We start from the raw sequence: 24,894 nt of genomic DNA on the forward strand, positions 1-24,894 counted from the left end.
GGTACGACCTCTCATATTATGACTTTATTCTCATTAAATAATGAGTTTTTTAAAACTATGACTTTATTCTTGTTAAATAACCACTTTCTCGTAGTGACAAGCATTTTTTTTTCTTATGTGGCCCAAATATGCCATCGTAGTAAATGGCTGCATTGTACAACATAAGGTTAAGTGGTACCGCAGTAGTGACAGTAGAAACACACCCGTACGTGGCCTGTTGTGTCTGTGCATCATGTTTTTATCCACAGTTGGAAGCTCAGGTGGGACTGGTCCAGTTTGTCCAACCAGGAGGTCTGAGTGACTGTTGGTTGAACCACCGGTGATGTCCGTTACACCTGCTGTGATGTTCCTTCACACGTCAACCTCACTACGGAAAAGGTCCATGGACGGTTCACTTAGCACCGATGGACTGACGTGTGTTTACCTTTCTGTTCCCATGGTAACAGCCGAGTCAAACATCTACGCTTCACACACCTGTAAGGTCAGTTTGACGAAGACTTCATTAGAAATTTGTTTTTGGAAATTTATTTAGTTCAAGAACCATGTAGCAACTTCAAAGAATGAGGTTTAAAAAAAAAAAAGAAAAAACACTAGGCGTATAATCCTCATGCAAGAGCACTTCTGTGTGTGGAACGTCTGTTTTTAGTTCAGTGGATTCATAAGCAATGGAGTTGGACACTGAAGACGTCCACACACATAGGGTGAGGGTGCGTCCCCCATCTGTCTACGTGAAATACATGGACAACAAAATGAAATCATACTGATATTATCAAAGGGACGTCGAAGTGATGGAGCTGAGGACGTATACACAACCCAAACTCACAGGTGTGTATTTTCCAGACACAGCAGTGACCTTTACTCTCCTGAACACTGAAGATCCACTAAAATGGAGGGGGGGGGTCTGCAGCTCTGGTCCCAATGACAGTGGTGTTTTGCTTTCATTATGTTTGGTTTCAGTGGATGGAGGCGTCGCTGAGCAGACACAGGAGGATGCTGGGAAATGACTGAAGCTCTAAACACATCTTGCTCTGACTCTTCAAACTCTGTTCTGATGAACCTACGGACAATGATGACGACAGAAAAACCTGTTACTGTCAAGTTTGGGGGGAAAAAGGGGCTAAGTCATGGGTACTTCCTGTTGTCCGTTGTAATGGAAACGTGTTTTCCTGTAGAGTCAGGTGTTCTTGGTGGAGCTGCTCTTTGTCTTTCTGGCTGCTTGTGCCTTCCCTTTCACACCGGTCTTTTTGGCTGCTGTGCTGGTGCTGGTGCTCTTCGCCTTTGTCTTGGCCTTCGTTTTGGTCTTGGCGCTCTTCTTGGAGGCCGTGGTGCTCCGACCTGTAGCTTTCTTCCTAATGGACAGGCTCTGCTCTCGCACCAGGTCTTCCCGTCCTATCTCCACCATGTGGTCCTCCCACGACTTCATCTCGTTCTTGTAACGGATCTTGTCGTCCTCAGCCAGGTGTGTGTAGACCTGACACATGGAGGAAAAAAAAAAGGTCAACATTGAAACCAGTTTAAAGGCCTTATCGACACGACGACAGCGCGAGAGCTGTGTCTGACCTGTTTCTGGTGGCTGAACAGATTCTTCCAGTCCTCAAACAGTGACTTCATCTTTGCCTGAATGAAAAACACACCAGGGTAATTGGACAACTGCTGAAAATAGGACCAAGTATCAAGAACCAGTTGAATGTATGAGGTTGTCAGGTACTGTCTATGTTCCAGTCCTTTGGTCTGGATGCACATCAATCTAACTATAGAAGTGGACGGGACTTTCACTGGAGGAGAACTCAACTCATCCAATCACAGTCCATATATGACTTCTATCAGTGATCAATAGGAACGAGACTGATATCTGGAACCATTTACATGTTCTAAACCACAGGTGTCAAACTCCGGTTGAGGGCCGCTATCCTGCATGTTTTAGATATTTTCCTCTTACAGCCACACCTGGTTCAATTAATGATCAGCTCATCATCATGCTCTGCAGAAGCCTGATAACGATGGAATGGCTTCCAGGTTTGATGGAAGAGGGAAACATCTAAAACATGCAGGATACCGGCCCTCGAGGATCTGAGTTTGACACCCCTGTTATAAACCATCAACATATAGACCATTAGAAGGAAAGGATCATTTAGAATATTTAAAAAAAATCATCAAAAATAAAAAATAAAAATTTCTCAAAACTGTGAACAAACTTTGTAGACATTGACCCCAAGAAGAAACATGTAACATCTGAAATGAATCCGACAGTAGTTTCATTGGAGAAGATGCTAACGAAGACGACGACGAAGAAGATGAAGGCGATGAAGATGAAGACGACGACGATAACGAAGATGATGTAGAAGACAACAAAGATGAGGACAAAGACGACAACGAAGAAGATGAGGACAACCAAGATGACGACGCTGGACACGGTGCCTTCACAATAGCTCATGGTGTATCAGCCGGTGAGATAAAAACTAAAACTAACAGTGAACTAGAGCTGCAATGAGTACTCGAGTAATTTGAGTACAAAAAAATCCTAAAATCTTATTTTTTTTTGCCTCAAGTATTCATTTGATTATTAATTCTGTTAAGCCACTCTAGCTTGGACCGCTGTTCACTGCCAGGACCCGGTGCTTGGTACCCGGGACAGGCATGCCCCTCCCCCACACCCAGACACACCCCCTCTGGGTGAATCAGAAGGATGGGCAGCAGCCCCAGTGAGGAACCAGCTGTTCATCCATGCAGGTGTCATGGCTGAGGTTGAATATCGGGGGAGTCACCCTGTCCACACCTGTCTGAAGGCTGCCAGCCTGTCCGCCGCACTGCGACAACGCAGGCAGGACCGGGATAGTCGGTGATCGAAGCGGATCATGACGTTGATGTGTTAGAATGGCTTTAGGGACATGGTGGAGCCAAACACAGACCGAACTGTCTGTTTGTCCCACATGCTGCGGGTTGCAGGGGCGGTACACCCCCACCGGCAGGAGGAGGCCCAAATACACGCACATATGTGGGGTTGGTACCGGTCTGGTCCCAGACGGACCGTTTTCCCTGGAGGCTGGTCTAGTCCATGGTCATCTGGACTATCTGGTCAGTGAGACAGAAGTTGAAACCCCCTCCAGGCTCCTGATCCAGGCCATGGTCACCCCGGTGGCCGTGGGAAAATAGCAAAGGTATCCTTGCATCCTTGCAGACTAGAACTACATCTGCAAATGGACGTCCATCAGTCCTGGTGCATCTATAGCCTGTCCGTCCATGGGAGTGGATCTCTCCTTCACTGTGGTTCTCCCTGAGGTTTCTCCCTTTTCCCACTGGGTTTTGAGTTTTTCCTTGCCGAGAAGGAGGGTCTAAGGACGGGGGATGCCCTGGACACTACTCATTTTCTTGCTGTTTATTTGACTGTTGTTTACTCCAACTGCCTCTGTAAAGCCCTTTGAGATAACCTTGTTGTGATATTGGGCTATACAAATAAAGTTGAATTGAACTGAATTGAAAGGTGGGGGGGCACGGTATTCAAGAGTATCCAAGAGATCCATCCCCCTCACGTGAACCTCGTCTATACTGAAATGTTGCTCTATCGTGTCAGGTAGTGACGCAAAGTCAGAAATGCCCATGTCTTCTACCCTGCTCCTCTTCAGACCCACCTGCAGCCGCAATCGAATTATTGTTTAAAAATGAAAAAAAATTAAAATCCAATTACTTGATAAATCGCTGAAATTTTCGGTAAAACACTGGACTTTAAATAGAATCTACAGCTGCAGCCCTACAGTGAACTAAATCATTTTGTTAAGGGAAAAGACAATGACTAAATAAGTCCAACCTCCAGTGTTGAGTAGAACCATACCCCTGACCCCCCTACCCCCTACCCCAGTGATGAGCTGCTGACCTGTGTGGTGGCTCCTCTGGCCTCTTCAAAATGCTCCGACATGAAGATGTTGAAGGCAGAGCGAGGACGTTTCGGTTTTCCCAAGCTGGTTAACTCCTGACGCGCGCACACACACACACACACACACACACACACACACACACACACACACACACACACACACACACACACACACACACAGAAGGCAGTGGAAAAGATGAGCTTCCATATGTATGACACTGATCTGCCAACACTAATAACAGATCTTCAATCTCATGCTCTAGGACAAACATTTGCTATTCTTTTCTGTCTGTTATCAGCCTTTCATCTGTTGAGGAGTTATGTAATGTTCAACTCTTTGTAAGTCTCCCATATAAAAGTTATGTCATCCACAGACCAGTTTGGTTTTGTAAAAACTCCTCCTCCTTGTTTCCAACTACTGAGGCGTTTCCTTTTCAGTCTGACTGGGCTGTGGCTGATTATTACTGAAATATTCAGGTAAATGTAAACACACTGTTCAGCTCATTGATTACTTGATGGATCGTGTTTTGTTTTTGTTTGTTTTTTAATTGTGTTCTAAAGGTTTCACAGAGCTAACATAACCACACAGCACAAAATAGATTCAAAGAAGGCTTCTTTAGCAAGGTTATAATAGTTTTGGATTTTTCATTATAGTTTAGTTTTACTTAGTTTTGACTTTTTTTCTCTAATTCAGTTAGTTTTAATTAGTTTTTAGAGCAGGTTTGCTAGTTTTTATTAGTTTTTGTTTTTTTGTTCTAAATGCTTCATTTTAGTTTAGTTTTATTTTTATATCTTTTCTCTTCTTTGCCGTTGTATTCAAATAAATCCCAGACAGGACTCTGCTGCTTTCTCCCAACTTTAGTCTCCATGTTTCCAGGTAGAGTGGGGACGAGAAGACGACTGTAAACAACGAGTGACGAGAAGTGATGGACCGTGAAGTGCCGTATGGTGCCGCTAGCTAAAATTGCTCGAGCAAAATAAATTGATTTCATATCAATCCAACACTGGCAAAGACGAAAACGAAGGGAATTTTATCCATAATTTCTATACGTTTTAGTTAGTTTTGTAAGCACACAATACAGTTTCAGTTAGTTATCATTTTTTCTTTTAATTATAGTTTTTATTTATTTCAGTTAACGAACATTTTTTTCAATTCTAGTTTTTATCATTTCGTTAGTTTTCGTTAACGATAACAACTTTGTTCTTTAGTTGGACTAAAACCTTCTGTAGCCCACAACTCCAACAGGATGAATTCCACAGTGATGCTTCTTTTACCTCAGAGACACCGACCCCTAAGTGCTTTACATTATTGTTCCATTATTCATTCACTCTCACATTCTCCCTCTGGTGGTTTTAAACTACATCTGTGTCCACAGCTGTCCTGGGACTCTAACCCTAACCCTGGGGCAGGCTGGCGAAGGCGTGGCTGCCAATCTGCGCCTACGGCCCCTCCCACCACCACCGAGCATTCATACGCATTCATACACCAGTGTGAGTGGGGTTGGGTGGATGAGTGGGTGGGTGTCTGCTGCAGGACCTGTCCCTGTCCTACCCTTTTCTTGCGAATGGCCTTCCTCTTGGCCGTCCTCGCCCTCTTCTCCAGAGCCTGTTGCTGAGCCTGGGCCGGGCTCAGCTGAGCCTGGTATCGCTGCAGGTCCACCTTAAACTGCTCTCGGGCCCGAACAGACGCCTCCTCAAATGGCTGCAAGGAAACAGAGCGGACAGTCACAGCTCCAACCCTGGACCATGGACCACATGGATTCATTTGAATAGTTTGCATTCATGAAATTGAACTAAATCATTTTTACCATGATGAAAAATCTTTCATTTTCAAAAATTAATTCATTCATTAAATTAGTTAATTCATTAGTTTTACTTCTATTTTGGAACCAAAATTACAATCCAAGTACTTTTATTACTGTTTGATCAAATCTCCATGTTATTTGGTCCTGGACGATAACTGGACTGGAAACGACTCAGATAAATACACATGGACATTTACAGGTTCAACATAATCCCTAATGTTCTTTTAACATTCAGTACAAATTATACTAAAGTAAAACATGAAAAAAAAACTGATGAGACCTTTGAAGGAATTCTGTTTTAAGAAACTTCCTGTCAAAATTTTCCATGGACTGAGCCCCATGTACCGGCTACAGTGAAGGAGTAGTTTAGAACACGGAAGGGTTTAGAACAACAAAGGGTTTGGAACACGGAAGGGTTTAGAACACGGAAGGGTTTAGAACATGGAGGGTTTAAGACATGGAAGGGTTCAGAACAACAAAGCATTTAGAACACGGAAGGGTTTAGAACATGGAAGGGTTTAGAACAACAAAGGGTTTAGAACAGGGAAGTGTTCTCTCTGATGTTCTGGACTCATGTCCTGTTGTAGTTTTTTTTGTTTAGATAAGACTTTTGTCATGTCCAGTGTTAAAAACCTTCGCCCCCGTTTCACATTTCTTCATAAACGTCAGTGTTTGTTGAACCACACTGTTCCCTATTTTACAACATCAACAGACCAACAGGGCACAGAAGCCTTTACCTGTCCATAAGACAACATCATGTTCAGTGTTTTTTTGAAGTAAATCTACATTTCACTGCAAATTAACTCTTGATTTCATCACATGATCTACTTCTAGATGAACTGGAAAGAATAACAGACAAAGGACTGGAATACCCGCTTCTGTTCTGGACTCAGTGTTCTCCACTGCTGGGCAATTTTCCTGATGATATCCACTGATTTAATTTCTAAAAAGAGAAGAGAATTATATATGAATCATCAGCAGCATTGTTTGATGGAGCCACAACAGAAGAAACTTTAGATGTAGTTATTGTTGCAACATAACTAAACGTTTGATCTTAGCTGTTGCGCTGTACTACTTGACAGCTTTGGCCGTAACTGGTCATAAAAATCAATAATGTCCTTTCAGTTTTCTGTAATTCAAGTGTCCTGGGTGGAATTGAGAGTAGTACCCCCTTCTCTGGACTCGTGGGGTGGGATGGGGCGGGATGGTTGTGTTAATTCAATACATGATTGACAGATGTAATTAACAGCTGATCAGATTCTGTCAGTCGTGACTCTACTGCTCGACTCCACCAGTAGGAGTCATGAAATGTCGTCAGGTTTATTTATCTTCAGATTTTGTTCAAATCCATGTGTTAATTTCTTTTGTTTCCAGCTGGTTCCAGCAGCTATTTCCTGGTGTGACTAATCCAATGGTTCCCAACCTTTTTTGGCTCGTGACCCCATTTTAACATCACAAATTTCTGGTGACCCCAGACATTCAAAATAGAGACTTTTTTTTTTGTTAAAATTAATTTGGTTTTGATCATGTAATAGTTTGCTATAATATGTTGCAAATAAACGTTAATTTTACACAACATTTAGGCTATATACTATCAATTTTTATTAGTAAGTTTTCATTTTTTAAATTTTTTTTATCAATTACAAGAAATTTCAGGCGATCCCATTTGAATTCCAGGCCACCCTACGAGGGGTCCAGACCCTAAGGTTAAAAAACACCACATTAACTGCTCCCAATCCCCTTTTTAAGTTGTTTGGTGCAGTCTGTTCTTTCTCAATTGATAAAATCTTGCACCACAAACATCTGAAACCAGTGTTCAAGGGGTTAAACTGAAATCAGGAGGTAAGAGGGTCTTCTTTAGAGGCTCACCTGGGGTGTATATCCACCAACAGCACCAAAGTTTGCATTGTAATAATGTTGATCCTTTTACAGTGTAACCTTCCCCCTTTAGTATGTTTTTTTTTTTTTTGTTTTTTTTGCCTTTTGTTTTTATCAATTACTAGAAATTTCAGGCGACCCCATTTGAATTCCAGGTGACCAACCTCATGTGGGGTCCCGACCCCAAGGTGGAAAAACACTGGACTAATCCTTTCGGTATCACTGTACCTGGCTCATGTGATGAGATGTTTCTAGACTGTTGCAGGGGTTTACCTGGGTGTTGTCTGGTGATGATGGGCTGCTGTTGCATCACGAATCTCATGTATCCATTCAGAGGTCTTTTTGGCGGCCCACTGGCCTGAGAGGTCAGACATTTCACTGAACTCCCATAAGCCCCTGGGAGGACAGTGGTCCACCTACCACACATTGACAAAGATTAATGTTATCTCTAGGAAACACTTGCACTTCCATTTCATCCATATTTACAGCTCACTATACACTCAGCTCTGCCTTGAACCACTGGACACAATATTCAACACAGTAACACTGAATTAAAGACACTTTTAAAAATGATCTTTGGTTTCTATCATTTGTTGTTAAATCATTTTTGTAGAGACACAATGTTTCACCGTTGAGATAAAAAAAAGTAAGTCCAAATAATTTAGGTGGACAGGTTGTGAAAGCTGATGGTTAAAGTAACTAGGGATGTAACAATTACTGGTATAACGATAAACCATGGTAAAACTGCAGACGGTTAGTATTACCGTTTAAATTCTAATTATCACGATAACCGTGTTTGATTACTGCACTTTTCTGGAGAAAACGCCTATGTAAAGATATGGTTTTATGTCAAATATTTGAGTATAGTTTTAATTTATTACAATTTTAATTGTATATACCTAATACTTGGAACCAATACTCACTTTTAAAGTCTTTGAAAAGGTTCGTTAAGGATCTTTGTGTTATTTATGCAATAAATTATTTACATTTTTTAAATTGGATTTTATACATTTTTTTGTGTTTTCTGGCCTTTTATGTTGATATAGTAGGTTAAAGTGAAAAAAATAATAGACAGATGATATAGATGAAGTTGTGCTGGAAAAAAAGATACCAAACATGGGTACAGGAAACATTTGTTTATATAGTATATAAAGGCAAAATCAAAAGTACTGAAAAACAGACAAAATAGGCTCAGACCACTAAGGGTTAATATTGGAATGTTTCTGCCAACAGAAAGTACATTGTGCCAATTATTTTGTTTTTTTGTTGTTGTTTTTGTTTTTTTTTTTCAAAATACAACTTGGTTAAATTATTTCACTTTATGTATAAGTACTTTTTGAACATTTTGAGCATAATTTCAACAATACCGCAATAATAATGACAACCGTGATAATTTTGGTCACAATAACCGTGATATGAAATTTTCATATCATTACATCCCTAAAAGCAACTCTTTCACCAGTGCTGTTTTTTGCCTGGAAACAAACCAGTCTGGAACATTTTAAAGGCCTTTGTCACAATATCTCTGAATGACCAAGAATTCAAACACTCTAATTCTAAAACAAATTTTTATAAAACAGATAATCACCAGCCGCTGCCACTGGTGAAACACAATCATTTTCTAAAAGCATGTCAGTCAATAAGGCCAACAGCACTCGTATAGACTCAGCCTGTATAATATATATAATATCATGTAGGGCTAATACAACATTTATACTTTTTGTATGATGCAACATCAGAAGCACTCAACATTTAATACAAAGTCAAACTTTGGTTCTCATTTTCCTTATATTTCACTAACTTGTGTGTGTTTTTTTGTACCTGTTGTTCTCTTATACTATTGTGTTGTAAGTTGCTGCTGTCAACTGTGAAATTTCCCCAAAATGGGATCCAAAAAGTCTTATATTATCTTAACAAAAGACAACAGTGGAGATATTACATTTTGAAAACTAAATATTTCTACATTTAAACAACAATTATTCAAAAGAATTAAAGTTGTACATTCTTAGTGTTTCTTGAACATTCAGCATAAATTTAAACTCAGTCCAGTGAAAAATTAACAGTGGAATGGAATGGAAGTTTGCAAGATACCACGGTTTTCATAAATGTTTTCACATGATTTTATTATCCCAGAAAATCCATGACATGAAGAGAAGTGTGAAGTGGCACGGAATGACCCTGACTGATTATGGATTTGGAAAAATTGCCAATGAATTAAATAGTAAAAAAAAAAAAAAAAACTAACTGAATGTTAGTATAATGGTAAATGCTTTAATATATCACATTATTTTCAAATAGTAGGTCATTAATTTGAGATTTGCCGTTATAATTCTGTATATAATTGCCGTTATAATTCTGCTATATTGGATTAAATACAACGGTGCATCTCATTATTCTGACATCATTTTGAGCCACTACTGAATTCTTGACCAACCTTGGCACTGTCTACACTATTTGGTTTTTGTACTAACTTCATCCATGCACATTTTCTTGTACCACTGAATTTCCCTGTTGTGTGATCAATCAAGTAGAACTGAAACCGATTAATCAATTAGGTGCTCTAAGTGAATGCAAAAATTCACAATTCGATTAATCGACTTGTATTGATTGAAGGGAAATATTCTTTTGCAGTTTTCCTGAATTGAAGCTTCTTTGTGCGTCACAATAAGCGTCCGTGTGAAACACAACAGTGGGACCAATGTTTAACAGCAGAGAAATGAAGGAAACAAAGCTATGATTCAGGAGAATTGTGGTTGAATTATTTATTTTTTTAAATCACTTTAAGTAGATTAATCATTTCAGCTCTACAATAAAGTTTCATGTAATTTCATCAAATCTAAAAAAAAATTTCCAAAATCTCACTATTGTGAATCTAAGTGTGATATGTTTATCCTTATTTTGCCACTCCAAACTACCCTCCTGTGTTCACTAATTCCATGTGACGCATGCGCAGGTGCTCACACCCCTCCACTGGAGCCGTTCCGTTAATAGACCATGACACTAAACACCTCACATGTACCCGACATTCCTTTAACCTACGACTTACTTTACATAACATTCATCACTTTAAACTTTTCTTCATCATCATATTTAACTGTTCTACGTCAAATTACGGGCAAAATGTTGCAGAAAGCCCCTGAGGCTAGCAGGCTAACAGAACTTTAGCTAGCCACCACAGTAGTTAGAGGAGACTACCTTGTGAGGGTCTGAGTGCAGGAGAACACACTGACAGATTTAGCCCACAGGCTAGCACCTGCCGTCAGGAAGGAGAACGGAGCCATGGCGGACAGCACACACGTCAGAGGAAGGAACGGAGGGTTAATTCTACACGGTCTGACTGTCGGAGGACACTAGTACATGATTACTTTCATGCATGACACTGACACGAAGACCCGTCCTCCTCCTTGTTGACATGCAGGAGCTACAAAAGGCGCCTTCAATCTCTCCCGGTGCATTGTGGGAGAGAGCAAAAACTTCCGTTTCCGCCAAGTTTAACTTCCGGTTCGTATAATAAAATATCTGTATATCTAATGTACATATGGTACAAAGTCAAAGTTACAAAAATAAAAGAAAAAAACAGTAAACATATTAAATACTAAATTTATTTGTTGTCTTACCTCGACAGCATTTAATACTTTATTGCGTCTCTTTTTGAATGCACGAAGACACTTAAGTGTCTTAGCGTTCTACTGCTAATGAATGCTTAAGTGACTTAAACATTCAGTAGCACTAGAATGATTGCCTTTCCCACACATACTAAACACACACACACACACACACACACACACACATATTTATATATATATATATATATATATATATATATATATATATGTATATATATATATATATATATATATATATATATAAAACATGTCGCTTTTTTTTAGAACAGCACAGGTTACAATACAAATATAGCTTTTTTTCATATCAATTATATATATAAAAACATTTGCAATAGAAGACATTATATATAAGTGCTTAATTATAATCATGTATAGAAAGAAAGGAGAAAAGAAAAAGAGGATAGGAAAGATAAGAAAAAGAGAAAGAAGTATGCGAGCTTATACTAGGGGTGTCAAAGTTCAGATGAATATATTAAGGGAAGTATAGATTTTTTTATTATTATTTTTTTTTAAACAACTTTTTAAAATCCAGTTATACATTCTAAAGAATTTCATAGAAAAAGACTTTTTTGTCCAAATGGAGCATCAACATCAAACTTATCCTGAACAGTATTTATAACGAACACACACACACACACACACACATATATATATAAGTATATATAGTATTATATGGATGAAACAAACACGCAGAAACGGCTGGAGGAATATGCATAGAAGGAAGGGAGCTCCTGCCGTTTCCGATGGTGTCTGTTCCAGCTGCCTCTGTCAGGTGGTGTGCGAGCCTTCGCTTCACACAATGCACGTCACGACAAAATTCTGAAGATGCCCGAGTGACCTCCCAGCTCGTTTGTAAACACATGGACAGTTTATGGTGGATGGCACTAAGAAACTGTTCACCGTAATGCAAGAGATTCAGGTGAGTAATGACAGACAGACTTACAGATTCATAACACTGAGGATATGACTGAGGTTTGACAGATTTGATGAAAAATTGGTCACGAAAGTCTCCAGCACCTTTAATTAATTGTGTGGAATGCTGAATGTTGTCCAGAGTATATGATGATGTTTTATGTCTTTTAAACTTCTAGTAACACTCTTTTTTTTTTTTTTTTTTTTTTTTTTTTAGATATTTATGCCGTCAGGGTTTTTCTTTTATATTTTAGTTTCTATACTCTTTTATATACATTATTTATACTTTTTTTATGGGACCTATGACGATTGCACTTTTTAAAATTTCGTTATACCTGTACAATGACAATAAAGATGTACTATTCTATTCTAACTGTTGACCTGCTGATGAACAGCCTGTTGAATTAATAAATTACCACTAATGATGACTCTTCTTTTATTGGTCTCTTGCTCCACTTCTATTGGTGTTTTTGAAGTCCTACATACAACCTGGTTCTGATCCACCATTCAAACATGTCAACTGTCCTTTCTTTCCTTGGTTTTATGGTTCCGCTGAGTGTGTTTTTGTTCTTGTCAGTGATTCTAGGTGTGAGTTGTGTTTGTGCTCAGTTTTAGATCCTAGAAGGACTTACCATGTGAAAAGTGCAAACTGTTCTGGAGAGTTCCTGCTAATGTGGACTTTCTGAAGAAACCTTAAATATAACTGAATGAGGTGTTTCCAGGGTTTAAGAAGCCACATCTAACAGTCCACAACCAAAATCATTGATGTCAAACCACAACAAACGTTGATTCAGTACAAAAAGTTTATTTTCATGTTCCCAAATCCAAACATTTCCAGCTCAATGTGAAGGTTCCAACCAGGCCCTGATGGTCCAGAAGGACCTCCAGAGCTCACACATTCAACTCAGACTGAAAACAACTGTCTGGACATGATTCAGACCATACTGCATCTGAGAGCCCGACTGCTGACATGAGCAACAAAGTGCAAGTACACAAAGTACACAATTAAAAGTTTGGGTTTTAGCTTTTATTTAAAAATCTAAAAAAAAAAAAAAAGCAGAGAAGAGGCTGAATTAGCAGAGTTAAAGTCTATACAGTCAGACAAACTGGTTTAACTGCCCTCCATGGACCTTTACTTCACAGTGTGTATTCCTGAGGTTTACCGTGTTGAACTGCATTGTGGGTAGAGTAGTGCAGGGTTAACCCTTAGGTGCATAAGTGGGTCCAAAACGACCCAGTGAGGTTAGCTACTTTTATTATCTTTGAAATGAAAAGTTATTATTATTTCATATACCAGGTATTCCTAAAAACATGTTGACATCATGTCATTTAAATGTTTAAGTTACGTTTTCTAGATTTTATAAAACTGTATTTTTTTTTATTGCTACCTTAAGCTTCCATAGGTGGGTCAAAATGACCTGCATTCATTTACAATGGAATTACATCTGAACCACTGATCCATCCATCCATCCATCCATCCATCCGTTCTACACCAGGACCAAAGGAGGAGTAGACACCATGTACCAGATGGTTTGCACCTATACCTGCTAGACTCAAACACAAAGGTTAAAAAAACATTTTAAAACTGTTCAAAATGTTTAAAAAATGAAAAATAAAAAATATTTAAAACATAAAATCATTCTTTTGTGGACCAACCTATAATACAAATGATTATTTTTAACATGACAAAATGACAAAAGTGAGATAAAAACACACTGAATGTTGTATTTCTGAGTCCCTTATGGAAAAGTGGAGGGTCCAGACACTTGTGCATCTAAGGGTTAATGACAATGGCTTTGAAATATATATGGACAGTATATGGGCAGTGGCGCCCCCTACTGATCCACAAGGCACACACATGTATTTGGATGGAGCGCAGTTTGCAGACAAAGGCTTCAGTTGACAACAATGAGGGAGACTCTGGAAACACAGAACAGGATCAACAGTTATCAGACTCCTGTGTCTGAACTAACCCTAACCTTAACCTTAACCTTAACACAGAGGGAAAAGGAAAAGACAGTATGAGACACCAGCGTTGACCAACAGAACTTCAAAGACTCCAAACTCCACGTACTCCAGAATGGAGGAGTACAGCTCAGAAGTACAAAAAACCTCTACAGACAAAAACAAAATATACCTTTCAAATGTCCTGAGTCATTAGAACAACTAAAAACAACAAAACACTGAAAGATTGCCATTTGTTTCAGCTGAAGATCTAAGAAATATTTACACTCTGACCATGATCTTTATTCTAACATAAAAGGATCGTATGATCATTGGAGTTTTACGTTAAAAAAAGGTTGGCCACATCATGTTTTCTCGTGTAAAATTAATTTCATGCACATAATGCTCAGTACACCAGTACCTAAACCATACAGGTTTTCATTTCCATCTTCTATCACCAGTCAAAATAAAAAAAAAACTTTAGTTATCAACTCATTTATAACATAAGAAATACACCTGGTTACCCCGATGTGACTGAACTTCAATTATCTGTTCCAGGTTTCACCTTGGAAGTTTCTGGAATTTTTACAATATAAAAAAATAAATCTATTTAGCACAATTTGAAACTGTTAGTTTATATAATGATTATAATATGTCAAACTGATACTATGGAGTATTAAAATATGTCAAGGTCAGATTAAAGTATGGGTAGTATCATTAAACAGCCTGAGCGGGTCTACTTTACACTGGTTTTCTGGACTTCTGACGTAAGTTGGAGCTGTCTGTTAAGGTCAGGTCGGGGGGGGGGGGGGGGGGGAGAGCACAGAGGGTGCCTGTAGGTAAATCTGTTATTGTTTAATATCTGATGACATTTTTATTTTTGTAGGGCACCGCCTTATCTTTACAACCTTTGACCAAGACACTGAGTAAGTCCAGACTAAACCTGTGGACACTGAGTAAGCCCAGACTAAACCTGTGGACGCTGAGTAAGTCCAGACTAAACCTGTGGACACTAAGTCCAGACTAAACCTGTGGACACTAAATCCAGACTAAACCTGTGGACACTGAGAAAGTCCAGACTAAACCTGTGGACACTGAGTAAGCCCAGACTAAACCTGTGGACACTGAGTAAGTCCAGACTAAACCTGTGGACACTAAGTCCAGACTAAACCTGTAGAAACTGAGTAAGTCCAGACTAAACCTTGGACATCAGGTCTGGTGGTTTGGGGGCTGCTTTTCATGACACTGAGGCCGTTACCATCTTGTTATGTTTTTTTTGGAGTAAGACGGGACTTGCCCTTAGGGTCTCCCTTTTGAAGCCCTCACCCCACCCCCCGATCTCTGATTCAGCACATCCTTTAGTTTTAGTTGTGTATCTGTAAACATCTGGACACTAGAGTTGTAGCGATATCATGGTGTTATGATTAACTGAATTTTAAACGTCAGGGTTAATTAAAGGTTAAGGCTACCAAAAACTGTCTGATAAAGTACAGTAGATTCAGAGCAGAACCAAAGATACATTACAGAAGCTGCATTAACATTCCACCAGTAAAAATGAGAAGGAACCAGCTGACGTCTGTGTGAGACAGACAGACGGGTCAGACATTCAGACCAGAAATATGTTTTCAATGTGAACTCACTTTAGTTTCCAGAGAGTTTGTGTTCACTACTGTCATCTGTGCAGCTTCAGGCTCCCACTGTCCAACCCATTCACACCAGTCTGTGCATAGCTTTGGTAGAGTAAGGTTGTTCTCCTCCAGTTCAGACTGTCTAACCCTTACCTTAACCCTTACCCTTCAGGAGGTGAACCTGTGAAGTGATGCAGTAAACACACACTCTGATCACAAACTGCATTAAATAGTCTGATGCTTCACAACAGCGGGAGACAGAGATTACTAACTAATGCACGTTAAGTGTCACTTTCACTTTCGTGGGGGTGAAACCTCGCTTATTTCTCTGACGATAATCGTAACACCAAAGTCTCCAATGGTTCCATCCCTCCTGGACACCCACTACACACCCTGATTTCAACTAGAACCTGTGCAGTGATTCTGTGAATGTCACAACCTTCAAATCTTAGCAGCTGGAATTCAGCGCATAATTCCATCTCAAACCTTTGAGCTGCTTCAGCTGCTTCAGCCCACATGCTAAACCCAGGGTGAACATACTACTACTGTTGTTTTACACATAAACACATGGAGCCGTTCTAGGTTCTGGCCCATTTGGACTTGGACACTGAAGGACAGTCAAACTCCACTGATGACAAACAAAGCAGGACACGGACTCCATCTGACTCTGAAACCACTCAGTGGAACCTTGGAGAAGGTCTGTCACCTAAACAGGTTCAGTTTTCACCTGGACTTCTGTGTCAGCAGGACTGTGTTCCTGAAACTTGGAGGGATCGGGCATGGCCACAGATGAACATGATCCATATGATCCAGTGGAGAGTTAGTCCACTGAAGGACTCTGAGCCCTCTGTAGCTTTTCTTCTGACTGTTACTGGTGTTTTCATGGAACAAACGGACCAAAGGGCACTTTAGGTTTTATGCTAATGATGCTTTTTTTGGATGTACTACATCAGGGCTGCCAGACTCAATTAAGTTCAGGTTTCACATTCAGACCAATGTCATCTCAACTGGATCATTTTTGTCTGTATGTTTGACAGTTTAACCCAAACCCTGAACTAGATCTTCTAATGACATGTTCCTCATATACTTTGGAACTGAGGCTAAACTGTTCACGTCTTCAGTTTGAAGTACTGTGAGTGATGGTTGTATGATCCAGATAAGACTGATGAAGAGGAAACCTGATGTCAGTGATGAGGGGCTCTTTTACACTGTTTGGATAAACTTAACAGTCCATGATACACAAGAAACAAATGCAACATGCATTTGGAAAAATGGCCAAACGAACGGTGACATGAAGTTAAAACCACAAATAAGGGTTTGAACGTGTTTTGGTCTCATTTACACATGAACCAGACTTATTTGAATACATATGCCACGTTTCTACTACGTGGAACCGGCTCGACTCAGCTCGGCTCGGCTCGACTCGGGTACCAGTTACTATTCCTGGAGACCATTTCCATTACAGGATACTACCCACTTTACAGTACCTGGACGTCATAGTGATGCAGTGCGTTACTTCCGTGTCATCTGCTCAGAGAGTTGCTGATAAACTCACTTGTTGCGTGTTGTCTCGTCAAGCTCATGCGGAATTTTTAAATCTGAACCTCCTCGGCGGGTCACAGAGACGACTCTGACCAATCAGTGGTCTGCAGTGTTTACACGTGACGTTGTAGTATCTGGTCCCCAGTCCTGGAACCTCAGCGGAGGTGATACCAAAAAACTAGTACCAGGTACCAGATTCCAAGTCCTTTTTCGTAATGGAAATGCAAAAAGGCCGAGTCGAGTGGAGTAGAGCCGATACCACATAGTGGAAACGCGGCGATAGTAGTATCTGTCATTTTACCTTTATCTCATGAATGTTTAGATTTTATCCATCATCTGGATCTTATCAGGGTTCTTATTTTTGCCAAAGTGTCCATTCCTACTCTGAAGTTGTAGGTTTCATGCCAAAGTCTCCCCATATCACCAGGACATGTTAGATACATACACATGAGTGGATGAAGGAACAGTTTGTGTGTGTGGTTCCATTGGTACAAACACCTGTACACCACAGCCCTGAGAATCTACGAGGGGGAGACTCTTTGTGGGAGGTGTTACCTTCTCCAGGTCCTGTGGGCTGGTGACAGTGAGCAGAGTTAGTGAGTAGTAATGAGCTGTTTGTGCTCAGGAACATGGAGGGGACCAGAGGCTCTGCAGCAGCTTCTGGGTGGAGCTTCAGGGTTGCTGGTTGCTCCACTGGTTGGCCATGGGCCGGCGCAGCAGCTCCTCCACGTGACGGGCCACGTCCATGGTGTCCTCCAGGTCGAAGTCTCCATCTGCGTCCAGCATGGCGTCGCCCCTGACAACAGGAAGTCACACAAACAGGAAGTCACACAAACAGGAAGTCACACAGGAAATGACTGGGATTTATTCAGCTTCATTTAGTTATTGAATGCACTTGACTGTCTCTGGAAACAAGACGAGACGACGTCACCAAAGTAAATGTGTGACCCCTGAGGCCCAGTGTGTGTGTGATCCTATGGAACTAGAACCTACAGCCTTATCCACACAGGACTAGGGATGTCATTAGAACCGATACTCACGATACCATTCAATACTATGAAGAAAAAACGAATTGTCGATATTAATTTTTTTAATAAACAGAAAAGCCGATGCCTGCTTAAGAACCAATCCCATCAGTAGACTACTACTCTTCCGGAATTGCTTTGGTCAGTACGCTTAACAGTTTACAATACAACAGGTACAGGAACTCATGAAAGAATGGACACAGCTGCAGCTAATGCTCCGCCTCGTCTAATGAACAAAAAAGGACCAAAAGTCGTGTGTGGAAGTATTTCAGGTAGACAATCATGACGTGGTTATGGACACGCATAAGCCACTGTGTAAACACTGCCACTGTAGAATTCAAACAAAGGGCGGGGGGGGGGGGGGTGTACCACGAACCATCAGAGCACCTTGGAGACAGGCACCCACATCTGTTTAAAGAATCCAAGGTGAGTTCTATTATTCAGAATTAAACATCTGACGTGATACCATCAGGGCTCCACGTGGTCCGATGGTCCAACACAGTGTTTACAGCTTTGCCCATTCGGATCAACGCCAGTACGAAATTTTGACAACAAGAAAGTATACCAATGGTCACTAACAGACAGACCATGGTCCAGGTCTGGACCCTGAAGCCGTCCCATACGGACCTACAGCTGGTGGTGGAGCGCTTTTGTTTTAACCAGCGTAGCTTAAGGTAGAGTAGATGAGGAAACACACAGACCAATTACATGTATTTAGGACCATCCCATGTGATAACACTCAGCCAATCAGGTGTGTGCACTCAAAGCAGTAAACTGTGACTGACAGTGGAACAGATGAGAGAGTTAGAGGAAACAGCAATATTCATTTATATGCAAATACTTAAAGCAGGGGTCTCAAACATGCAGCCACCAAAGGTTCCAATCCGGTCCGTGGGGTGAATTTGTGAAGAGGAAAATCCCACAGTCAAGGCTGTCGAACTCATTTTAGTTCAGGTTCAAAATGATCTCAAGTAAAATAATAACCTACAAGAAATAATTACCTCCGCCAAGGAGGTTATGTTTTTGCCAGGGTTTGTTTGTTTGTTTGTTTGTTTGTCTGTCCGTTAGTGTGCAACATAACTCAAAAAGTTATGGACAGATTTGGATGAAATTTTCAGGGTTTGTTGGAAATGGGATAAGGAAGAAATGATTAAATTTTGGTGGTGATCGGGGGTAGGGGGGCCCACAGGGGGGGCCACTGATCAGCCTTGGCGGAGGTCTGCGCTCTCCGAGTGTTTCTAGTTACTCCATATTTTCTTCTCAGTTTGATGTGAAAAAAATATTACATTATGCCTATAAATAATGAGAACTTCAAATTTTTGTCTTTGTTTTAGTGCAAAAAATAACATTAAATTAGGAAAATATTTAAATTTACAAACTATCCTGTAACAATAAAATATGAATAACCTGAACAAATATGAATAACCTGAAATGTTGAAAGAAAATTAAGCATGTTTAAATGATAAGTTGATGCATAATATTGTTAAAATTGCACTTATTTTTCTTAAGAAATTTCCGTTTTTTCAGGTTATTCACGTTTTTTGTTTGGATAGTTTATAAAAGTAAATGTTTTCAGAATTTAATGGGTTTTTTTGCACTAAAACACAGACCAAAATCTGGAGTTATCATTATTTGTAGGTTATTATGCTATTATTTTACTGGTCCGGCCCACTGGAGATCAAATCGGACTGAATGTGACCCCTGAAAGAAATGAGTTTGAGACCCCTGACTTAAAGTATTTCTTGTTTAAGTTTATGGGTTCTTCTGATTTTTTTTTTTTTACCTTGGTATCGATTTGGTATCGAGAATCATGTACTTTTAGTGGTATCGGTATTGATTCCTGAATTTTTGGTATCGTGACATCCCTGCACAGGACTACTGGTACCTACAGACCCCTGGGAAACCCACAACTGTGGACGGCCTCTATGATCTTGTGAAGTGACCATGTCTGGAATTCGTAAAATAAATCTTTCCTCATGAGGTCATAAGATAACATTAGTCTCCTAATCTGTCATTTGCGAAGTTCATTTAGTTTTCTCTGGTTCTTTAGCTCTCTTTGTGCCAGTGGAGACAGTGACCACAGTCCAATGATGATACTGACAGAACATGATCCATCCATGAGGCATGAAGACCAAAAGAAGAGGAGGTAGCTCTGCTCACATCAGTGTACATGCACTTACCTTTAACACTCCATATATGTTCAGGCTGTCCACACACTACTCATGTGGAGGTACATCATAGGTGATTCCAAAACCAATGAATGTAAACATGCAGCCTCACAGACTGAACCAACCTGACTGACTTCACTGCACTTCTGTATCAACAGAATTTAGAGCAAAAACATCCTCTGTGTAAATCAAGGGTCTCAAACTCATTTTCTTGCAGGGGCCACATTCAGCCTGATTTGATCTCTAGTGGGCCGGACCAGTAAAATAATAGCATAATAACCTATAAATAATGACAACTCCAAATTTTTGTCTTTGTTTTACTGCAAAAATCCCCCATTAAATTATGAAAATACTTACTTTCCTGAACTATCCGAACAAAAAAAAAAAGTGAATAACCTGAAAAAAAATGAAATTTCTTAAGAAAAATAAGTGCAATTTTAACGATATTATGCCTCAACTAGTCATTTATACATGTACATTATGGATTGGATCTACAAAGACACTAAACACTTAGTAACAGGCAGAAAATTGTTAAAATTGTGCTTAATTTTCTTTAAACATTTCAGATTGTTACAGGATAGTATGAAAAAGTAAATATTTTCATATTTTAATGTTATTTTTTGCACTAAAACAAAGATAAATATTTGAAGTTGTCATTATTTAAAGGCATAACGTAGTATTATTTTTTTCACATCAAACTGAGAAAAAATATATGGAGTCATAGTTTTTTGTAGGTTATTCTGCTGTTATTATTTGACTGTAGATCATATTGGTCTGTATGTGGAACCTGAACTAAAATGAGTTCCACAGCCTTGACTGTGGAATTTTTGCACTGTGTAAATTCATCCCATTGGCCGGATTGGAACCTTTGGCGGGACGCATGTTTGAGACCCCTGATTTAGTGTGTAGTCTGCATTTTTATAACTGTATAAATAATTTATGGTTGCAACAATGATAGTAAAATGTGCAAAAAATAACTGTTATTCATTTCCATATGTTTCCATATGTATGTCCATATGAGCCACTTGAAAAGGGTCCGGTCCTGGAGCCACAGGTTGAACACCCTTGACCTAAGCTAAACCTGGAGGCCAAGTTCATACCTGAACACTGACCTGTCTGGAGGACACTGTTACACACACACTGTAAACATCCCTTTAAGGCAGTCTACAGCTACTGGCAGATGAAGACAGAATCAGAACAGCTGTTTTTGTGTAAACCACCACAGGACAGAGATGTGTACCAGTCACCATCAGCACCTGCGAACCCTGTTTGGACCCAGGAGACACGTGGAGCAGGTATGTGAGTGTGAATGCTAAGAACTGAGGGACATGCTGCTTACATGGGGGGGTAGACTCCAAAGCTGTTGGGGTGTCCCACAGAGGGGGAGGCGGTCTGGTCCATGAAGGACGAAGCTCCTCCGCTGGGTTCAGGGTTTGGAGTGGTGAACCTAGACCACATACAGACTCAGTTATAGTGAGAATCACAGAAATACTCCAAAACCAAACTCAAGTCCAACGTAGCCCAGAGCTCTAAGGGGATTCACTCCATTTTGAAATTCTTTCTTAAATTCATAGTAATAATAATAATAATAATAATAATAATAATGTTCAGGACGATCTCAGCTTTATGGACCTGAGGCCTATTTGTGTCCCAGTTTACTGTAGATAATTCAGCCTAATGGCCTGAAACTCTGAAGTCTGATTTGTTGTAAATGTTCAAATTTGTTGTGAAAACACAACTTCACTCATGTAGACAAAGAGTTTCGGTGCTGAAATAGGTTCAACAAAGTCTGAGCTTCACAAAAGCACCAGAATATATGAATAAAATAATAGGAAGATGTAGAAAACAAGACTGTTTTTAGAGCATAAATGTCATCTGTCATTCTATTTTCACCAAAATACATCACATTTACATACTGTATATTCATTTCTTTTTTTTTTTTATTGCTCCTGCACAGTAAAACAGTTGTTGTCCATCCCACAGAGGACGCCACCTCATTTTTGACGGGTCTATAAACTATAATAGGGTGGGCTGTGTGTATTGATCCGTGATTGGCTCTAACTGTGGGATGATTGGAGGTTAAAGACATACGGTTAATAAGCTCATTTAAACAAGTCCAGGTTACTCAAAAGTAGCATTTGTAACTACATAGGCATTCAGCTCTGACAAACATGACATTCATTTGACATAGAAAGACTAGGATATACATGAAAGGGTTGGTCCAGGACAAACGTGTACTGTACATGTGGCTGATATTCACCAGTGTTCCAAACCCTGACACAGTGCACATGTAAACAGTGCAGGGACCTGAAGCATTAAAAACCATCCTCATGTCTGGAACAAGCATAAGTTACTTTTGATCCCCTGAAAATGGAAGGAGTGTATAACATTTCAAACTCCGCTCAGACATTTGACCAAGCCTTTGTCTGATGTTTGTTGTTGTCATTTCCTTTGTCATGTTGAGTCTCCTTCTGGGAAAAGGCCGTTTCCATTGCACTCATTTGTATTCTTCATATAATCGTACACTAACACGTCAACCTCTTTCCACTGATGTTAGAATGGTAGATTAATACCATACTAATCACAAACCCCATTCTGCAGAGTATAAAAGGATGAAAGTACTTTTTGGAACTTTAACCCTTAGGGGTCCACAGTCACGGCCCCCTGACTCGGTCAGAAGTCGGTCATGTAGACCACCGGGGACAGCTGCATTCGAAAGTGTGGACTTGAAACACTCTCACACTTTTTATTTGATGTTGATAGAGCCAATACAACTGGAGATATGATGGTTTGAACAAATGTGAATAAAAATATGGCAATGAGGTGGGGGGAGAGGTGTTATATTTCTGACCATATCTTCATCATTTTTTGTCCTTCTTTAAAACAGAAAAAACTGGCTGAATCTGTGAATTCTAATCCACATCCACAGACTGCAGTAGCATTACAGGTAAGGGTGAGGATGACCCCACCTGAACTGGATGCAGTAACCAGGAGGACCGAGGGTGGGGAGGTGAGAAAACCAGAGAAAACGCTTATGTAAAGATACACTTTTATGTCAAGTATTTGAGTATAGTTTTAATTTATTACAATTTTGATTTTATATACCTAATATATTGAACCAATAGTCACTTTGAAAGTCTTTGAAAAGGTTCGTTGAGCATCTTTGTGTTATTTATGCGATAAATTATATACATATTTTCAAATCGGATTTTATATTTTTGTGTGTTTTTTGTCCTTTTGTGTTGATATAGTAGGTTAAAATGAAAAAATAATTGACAGATGAGATAGATGAAGTTGTGCTGAAAAAAAAAAGATACCAAACATGGCTATAGGAAACATTTCTTTATATAATATGTAAAGGCAAAATCAAAAGTACTCAAGAACGGCCAAAAAAGGCTCAGACCTCTAAGGGTTAAACTGTGGTTTCTATTTTAATTTGACTTTGGTGTGATGGTGTGATTTTGGTGTGATGCAGTATATGTAAATTATGTTGTCTTCATGGAGGAAGCCTCGACAAAAAGGGGTACAAAAAAAAAAGAACAAAAACATTCTCAAACATCGTGTGAATGAAAAAATCCCTTTACGTTTTGTAGATATTTAACAACAGAAACTCTGAAGACACAGATCCCAGTTACACTATAAATGTATAATGTTATCCATTCAAATTCATATTTTTATCAACTGGATTCAGGTCGTAGTGGAGCAGAACCTCCAAAACCATCAGGTTTGTAAATGGATGGATGTGAAGTGTATTCAACAGTACAGACACACTGACTTACTCTGGTACAACCTGCTTGATCTGTGGTTTGACGTATCCATCCACTGGGGCTTTTGCTGCGACAAACAAACATAGTTTAAGAAGCTAAATCCAATCATTCAGAGTCAAACATTCTGTCAATTATGCAATGATGGAAATACGTTTCAGGTCAGTGTTTTGTCATGACTTCAACATGTTAAGGTAAATGCAGACATGACGTACAGAGAGGGGGGGTGTAGTACTTGGCAAAAACCTCGTCTTTGGGCCGGTCCGGATACAGAAACAGCAGGTGGTTGAGGTCGCTGATGCGGTCGGCCAGAGAGCGGATGGAGAAGTCTTTGGTGGTGTACGGCAGCAGATTCCAGACCAGCCTCTCACCTACAGACAGAAAAAAGGCACTGAGCACAGGTGGGATTCACACCCAGGATATACGAGTAGAGCAGGAGAACCAGGGACCAACACCAAAAGAAAAGCACAACACTCAAATGAACACAACAAAGAAGGACCAACACCAAAAGAAAAGCACAACACTCAAATGAACACAACAAAGAAGGACCAAAACCAAAAGAAAAGCACAACACTCAAATGAACACAACAAACAGGGACCAACACCAAAGAAAAGCACAACACTCAAATGAACACAACAAAGAAGGACCAAAACCAAAAGAAAAGTACAACACTCAAATGAACACAACAAAGAAGGACCAACACCAAAAGAAAAGCACAACACTCAAATGA

The 24,894-nt window shown here is 39.8% G+C and overlaps 2 protein-coding genes and 1 long non-coding RNA gene across 3 annotated transcripts in view; 1 reads left to right on the forward strand and 2 right to left on the reverse strand.

Annotated features, from left to right (window-relative positions):
* LOC115439529 (transcription factor A, mitochondrial-like) lies at nucleotides 1–11,011 on the reverse strand. Its single transcript, XM_030163373.1, has 7 exons — nucleotides 10,750–11,011; nucleotides 7,828–7,970; nucleotides 6,549–6,619; nucleotides 5,424–5,573; nucleotides 3,872–3,967; nucleotides 1,561–1,617; nucleotides 1–1,471 (listed from the first exon to the last, which is right to left on the reverse strand). Exons 1-7 carry the CDS (start codon nucleotides 10,833–10,835, stop codon nucleotides 1,175–1,177), a joined length of 900 nt encoding a protein of 299 aa, XP_030019233.1. The 5' UTR covers nucleotides 10,836–11,011; the 3' UTR covers nucleotides 1–1,174.
* LOC115439530 (uncharacterized) overlaps nucleotides 5,169–24,894 on the forward strand; it is a 23,086-nt gene continuing 3,360 nt past the window's right edge. The window contains exons 1-2 of the long non-coding RNA XR_003938264.1: nucleotides 5,169–5,221; nucleotides 13,496–13,499. This is a non-coding gene — a long non-coding RNA (uncharacterized LOC115439530). The remainder of the gene's footprint in view (nucleotides 5,222–13,495; nucleotides 13,500–24,894) is intronic.
* The window catches only part of LOC115439524 (signal transducer and activator of transcription 5B-like), a 35,159-nt gene continuing 27,113 nt past the window's right edge, over nucleotides 16,849–24,894 (reverse strand). Inside the window, exons 16-19 of the mRNA XM_030163362.1 lie at nucleotides 24,379–24,534; nucleotides 24,179–24,233; nucleotides 21,739–21,846; nucleotides 16,849–18,002 (exon numbers count right to left, since the gene is read on the reverse strand). Of these exons, the coding sequence (XP_030019222.1) occupies nucleotides 17,879–18,002; nucleotides 21,739–21,846; nucleotides 24,179–24,233; nucleotides 24,379–24,534 (443 nt within the window). The 3' untranslated portion in view covers nucleotides 16,849–17,878. The remainder of the gene's footprint in view (nucleotides 18,003–21,738; nucleotides 21,847–24,178; nucleotides 24,234–24,378; nucleotides 24,535–24,894) is intronic.

Source organism: Sphaeramia orbicularis, chromosome 19 (genome assembly GCF_902148855.1).
Source record: "Sphaeramia orbicularis chromosome 19, fSphaOr1.1, whole genome shotgun sequence".
NCBI lineage: Eukaryota > Metazoa > Chordata > Actinopteri > Kurtiformes > Apogonidae > Sphaeramia > Sphaeramia orbicularis.